The sequence below is a fragment of the Rhagoletis pomonella genome, unplaced genomic scaffold, assembly GCF_013731165.1.
Source record: "Rhagoletis pomonella isolate Grant_MI unplaced genomic scaffold, Rhpom_1.0 Rhpom_scaffold_12107, whole genome shotgun sequence".
Taxonomy (NCBI): domain Eukaryota; kingdom Metazoa; phylum Arthropoda; class Insecta; order Diptera; family Tephritidae; genus Rhagoletis; species Rhagoletis pomonella.
The window spans coordinates 1-4,818 of NW_023470637.1; the positions used below are offsets into that span (position 1 = coordinate 1).

Below are 4,818 nucleotides of genomic sequence, written 5' to 3' on the forward strand. Positions count from 1 at the left end.
TCATTGGAAATCGTACCTTGGAGCAGAACATATTATGATAAATAGCACCCGCCACGCGGTGTATGGACCGGCTTATCGACGACTGTTCTCCTACGGGCCGATGGAAGCATCCTGTCGCAAAAAATCGTAGGGCAGCTAGAACCTATCCAGGCACAATCGAAAAGTATTTAAATTTGCAGTAAAACTAAAAAGTTGTGTAAGTTACCTGTTTTTCCGTCTTTATTGCGGTTACTCTTGAGCCTCTTAGATGCCCAGCACGCTGCCAAACTAGGTCATCTGCCAAGTTTGGACTTAAGCGATACAATTTCTTGAACTCCGTTGGTCCTAAATGAAATGGATTGCCCACATTTCTCAACACACGTCGATCCACTGTTGGAGGACTAGACTCCCGATCGCTCCGAAATTGGGTGTATCCCAAGTACTCGCAAGCCATTTTTAAAACAAAGCGCAACTAAAAACTTGAAATTTTGATTATGTTAACGACAAAAAAATTTTGTCGAGAACTTAGCCACAATCAAAACGTTAATGATAACAGCTGATTTTGTCAAAGCGAATTTCGTTAGAGAAACGTTTAATGAATAGCAAAATCGATAAAATTTACTTTTAGCTAACTTCACGATGCGAAAAACGATAAAATAGAGTAGTGAATTGCACTACTGGACAAAAATAAGTACACTCTCGCGGAATTAAACCCCACTCTTGTATGGCCTCAAGTGCACGGATATTTAATGGGCCTTCATCCCTGTATCCAAATAAATCATATAACTTTAGTAAATTAATTTCTTCCATAATGTATTAACAAATAGTGATTGCGTTGAAATACACACAGAAAATGCAATGAAAATGCACAGAAAATGCCATACTTACAATTGATATAATAAAGCGACATACATTCGAATCTTTTAAAATGCTCAAATAAAAACGAAAAACCGGTCAGCCGCTGCGTACCTTTTTTGAATAGTGTGATAAAAAAGTTCAGAGCAAAAATACTCTCAACAGCGTAGCCGACGTTGGACCGACCAGGGCTATTTTTTGGAAATACTCCGATTTGCGAGAAACTAAACCCAACATGTTGTATATCAAATGAAAGCTTGATTTGTGCACTATATATTTATGTGTAATTAATAAGTAAATTTTTAAAGAAAAATGTGTTTGTTTAAAATTTGTGTTTTAAAGCGTCTCAGATTTCCTATTAAATGACATCAAAATATTTAGAATACGTGCGATGGTTTTTGAGATATTTGGATTTGAAAAAAAAGCGCTACATTTGACCTTTGACATTTCGTAACTATCGTAGTTGTCGTTTCCGCCTCAAAAAAATTACACCGTTATACTTGTCTCAAAAACTTCTAACCTTCACACTTATTTTTTTAGTTTTTGCAACGTTCGTATTCTTAACTTATACCGAAATATAATGCGAGTAGAAAAAATTACCAATTACTGATATTGGGTTTAGCAGTAGCAGTCACTATAAGCGATTTTTAAATCACAGTGATAAAATCACCGGTACGAAATATCGCTCATCACTAGATTATATTGCAGATTAAGTAATAAATCGTTTGTTTGAGACCAGGTTTTCCTGCCTTGTTTAAAGCGATCAGCACTCAATCTTCGTCCCAGTACCGCTGACTTCATTTTCGGTTTGCAACCTTCAGAATAATACTGGGATTCCATAACTCGGTCTCATCTCAAGTCACTAAATTTGAGACAAATTTTTTGCGACTTTGTTTGTGACTTGAATCGATTTTGGTATTCAGTAAGAGAGAGTCACAAAAAGTTCACCAAAAATGTGTAGTGAATACATACAGAGACAATCAGCTGATAGCATGTTCCAATTGGAGATGATAAAAGAGTTCAGCAAATATTCATTAATCGATTACATACGAAAGTAGGGTTTTTAAACGCATTTAAAAAACAAAATCTTCGTTAGAAGTATAAAGAATGTGATTACTACTAAGCATTTATACAAAAATATTTTATCATCGTGTTTTATAAGCGTTTTATCTGAATCGATTATCCAAGAGAATATATAAAGGACAGAAAAGTGAGCAATCGATTAATGCCGTATTTCATCGCTATTCACATTCAACTAAAATGGCCGATGAAGGTAAGTAATTGTAAACAAATAAAATTTTCTTATTTTGTTAATTTTCTTTGAAAATAAGGTATTTTTATTTTGCAGACATACACAAGACAACGCGAACAAGCAAGGAGCAAATTGAGTGCTACCTGTCATTTATGCGGAGCCACCCTGAGTTAAAGCTCAATAAAAATGATCCTACACGTCCAAAAAGGCTAGAGGAGCTGTGGATAGAGCTAGCAGAGAAACTTAACGCTCTTAAAGGGCCGATACGTACTCCGCCTAAATGGAAAGAGGTAAATCTTAAAACATATATAAAAAAATTGTGCGTTATAAGAGTTCCACATTATTTTTATTTCAGTCTTTAGCCCATTGGAAAAACCAAGTCCGATCCAGGGCTAGGAAGGCAAAGGCCCATTGCTTGGTGACGGGCGGAGGTCCCTGCTTGCAAGAGGAACTCACGGAGAGGGAGCAACAGGCATTGGAAACTTTCGGGTCGGCCGTGGTTGACGGGATGACTGATATCCCAAACGTTGGTGCCGAGGTAGTACACACATACTGTCAGGATTAAACTTCTTTCTTCATTATCAAGTAACATACGCACCGTACATATGAATTAATGTATTTATATGCAAAACAACTATTTTTGATTTTTCAGACTGAAATACTAATTTCTTACGACCCCGGTAGTCCTATTGTCCAAACGATGGACGCATTAACTGATACTCCGACAACTTCACGTCACCGCAAAGGAACCTCTGGTGAGATGTTCGGAGAGATGATGGCATCTATAAGGGAGAGGAATGACGAAGAAAGAAAATACAGAGAAGAATCTCTAAAATGCATGGCAGAATTTTCTAATTCCATGAACAATATGGCCAGTGCAATATTGACCTTGTCCCAAGCCATAGTCAAAAAAGACTGATAAAGTTACCTGCCTACATACATACGGTGACGGAAAAAAAAGTTTTTTGTGATAATTTTTTCTAATATTTAACATAGTTTCTACGATAACAAAAAACACATTCTGATTAACAGGTTTGAAGTTAAGATGAAAATTTTCCGATTTATTTAAGTTTATACGAAGTTCTAAGCTTTGATTTAAACGGTTTTTGTTATCGTAGAAACTATGTCCTTAGTAAAAATTCTCAAAAAATGTAGCATGAAAAACATTGTGAGTATTGCCAAAAATTAGTTTTGTGAAATTTTTTTTTCCGTCACCGTATGAATGTATACTTTTACTCAATTAAAAACTTAAAAAGCTACCTGGTCACACACATACATTGAATTAAAGACTGAAAAAGAGACCTCATTACATACATACATATGTATGTACTTATTGAATTAAATAGTCGTAAGCTATGGATATACATATTTTCCATTGATTAACAATTTATGTATTTGGTTTAAAGGAATATGTTTTTTAGTTATGGGGTTTTACATACTTATGTATGATTTTATTGAATTAAAGACTACATACATATGTATGCATGCACCCTTTTATTGAACTAAAAGCTGAAAGCTATTTGTTTACATAGATATGTAAGTTTTTTATTGAACTAAATTTCTGTAAGCTATGGACAATAAAGCTGTTTTAAAACCACATTTGATTTCAGTTAATATCTTTTCGATTCGAGTATTCAGTTACATATACCGGTTTCAATTAAAGTATAACGAATCCAAAATTTTATATGGTTAAAGCGTTTAGGCAACTTTGACGTGCCCTTCCGCCTTCGGAGTAATACTCTGTCAATTCCATTGGCTCGTTCGCACCAGCATTATCTGGAGTGGAGTCTTCTGGCAACATGGTTTCCTCTGTTATATAAATACCTCGTTTTTGCAATATATTGTGGAAAATTGCGCATGTATATACAATAAATGCGGCATTTGTATGGCTATATCTGAGCACACGCTCTTTTGATAGACACCTGAAGCGAGATTTGAGGATCCCAAATGCGCGCTCTATACCGTTTCTAGCCTTTATGTGAACTTTGTTGAAAAGGAGTTCATTGGCTGATGCAGGGCTTGCTATTGGCGTAAGAAGCCAAGGCTCCAAGGGATAACCAGAGTCGCCCAAAAGCCATTTAAATACTCCTGAAACGTGCTCTGTGATGACCTTAATCCTTATCGGTGATGTTGTCCAAATACCAGCGTCGTGGCATGAGCCAGGAAATCGTGCATTTATGTTCCGGAAAATTAGCGCATCATCGCAAATCTAGGAATCGGGTGATTCACGTATTATTAAATATTCCAACATGTTGCTAGTGCAAGCAAGAATTTTAAATACTTACAGCTTCAACATTAATACTGTAGAATCCCTTCCTATTCATATACTTATTGGAAACTACTCCAGGGGTTGAAGATGGCGGGGCAATTATGGCCACATGTGTGCAGTCAATAGTACCTATTACTCCTTTAATTCCGAATTTGTTATGAAAACTGAAAATATTTTTATAAATAAACGTATTTTTCCATATGTCTATACAACTTACCCCCTCTTAATGCTGTTGTAGTGGTCAGCAGCATTGGGAAAACTTATTTCAAAATTTTTGTGTTCTACAACAAGCCTGCATATGTGTTTTATGTTTCTAGAGACGCTGGGCAGACTCATGGCTGTGAAATGGCTATTTCCAATGCAGCTTTGGTATGAGCCATTCGAGAGAAAATATAGTACTGAAATAAATAATATAAAAACAAGTAAGAAAGTCTAAGTTCGGGCGAAGCCGAACATTAAATAC

General features: G+C 35.8%; 3 protein-coding genes across 3 annotated transcripts; 1 reads left to right on the forward strand and 2 right to left on the reverse strand.

Moving 5' to 3' along the window:
• Window positions 1-16: 16 nt before the first annotated feature.
• On the reverse strand, window positions 17-837 carry LOC118756770 (the record flags this gene model as incomplete). Its single annotated transcript, XM_036491513.1, is given in 2 exon segments — window positions 17-142; window positions 206-837. Coding segments are annotated over 2 exon segments (354 nt in total), but the record flags the coding sequence as incomplete, so codon positions are not given.
• Window positions 838-2,094: 1,257 nt separating this feature from the next.
• On the forward strand, window positions 2,095-2,651 carry LOC118756768. Its single transcript, XM_036491511.1, has 3 exons — window positions 2,095-2,107; window positions 2,183-2,376; window positions 2,442-2,651. The coding sequence occupies exons 1-3, from the start codon at window positions 2,095-2,097 to the stop codon at window positions 2,649-2,651; spliced, it is 417 nt and encodes a 138-aa protein (XP_036347404.1).
• Window positions 2,652-3,511: 860 nt separating this feature from the next.
• On the reverse strand, window positions 3,512-4,800 carry LOC118756769 (putative nuclease HARBI1). The gene is made up of 3 exons (XM_036491512.1): window positions 4,573-4,800; window positions 4,372-4,519; window positions 3,512-4,295 (listed from the first exon to the last, which is right to left on the reverse strand). The coding sequence occupies exons 1-3, from the start codon at window positions 4,689-4,691 to the stop codon at window positions 3,768-3,770; spliced, it is 795 nt and encodes a 264-aa protein (XP_036347405.1). The 5' UTR covers window positions 4,692-4,800; the 3' UTR covers window positions 3,512-3,767.
• Between the last annotated feature and the right edge of the window lie 18 nt (window positions 4,801-4,818).

Excerpts from the sequence above, each read along its gene's own strand:
- LOC118756768 (XM_036491511.1), top strand. Across the intron at positions 2,377-2,441 it reads CTCCGCCTAAATGGAAAGAG|TCTTTAGCCCATTGGAAAAA; the intron begins GTAAATCTTAAA and ends TTTTTATTTCAG.
- LOC118756769 (XM_036491512.1), bottom strand. The coding sequence starts at position 4,691 with ATGAGTCTGCCCAGCGTCTCTAGAAACATAAAACACATATGCAGGCTT. Across the intron at positions 4,520-4,572 it reads TACAACAGCATTAAGAGGGG|TTTTCATAACAAATTCGGAA; the intron begins GTAAGTTGTATA and ends AAATATTTTCAG. Across the intron at positions 4,296-4,371 it reads ACAGTATTAATGTTGAAGCT|ATTTGCGATGATGCGCTAAT; the intron begins GTAAGTATTTAA and ends CCCGATTCCTAG.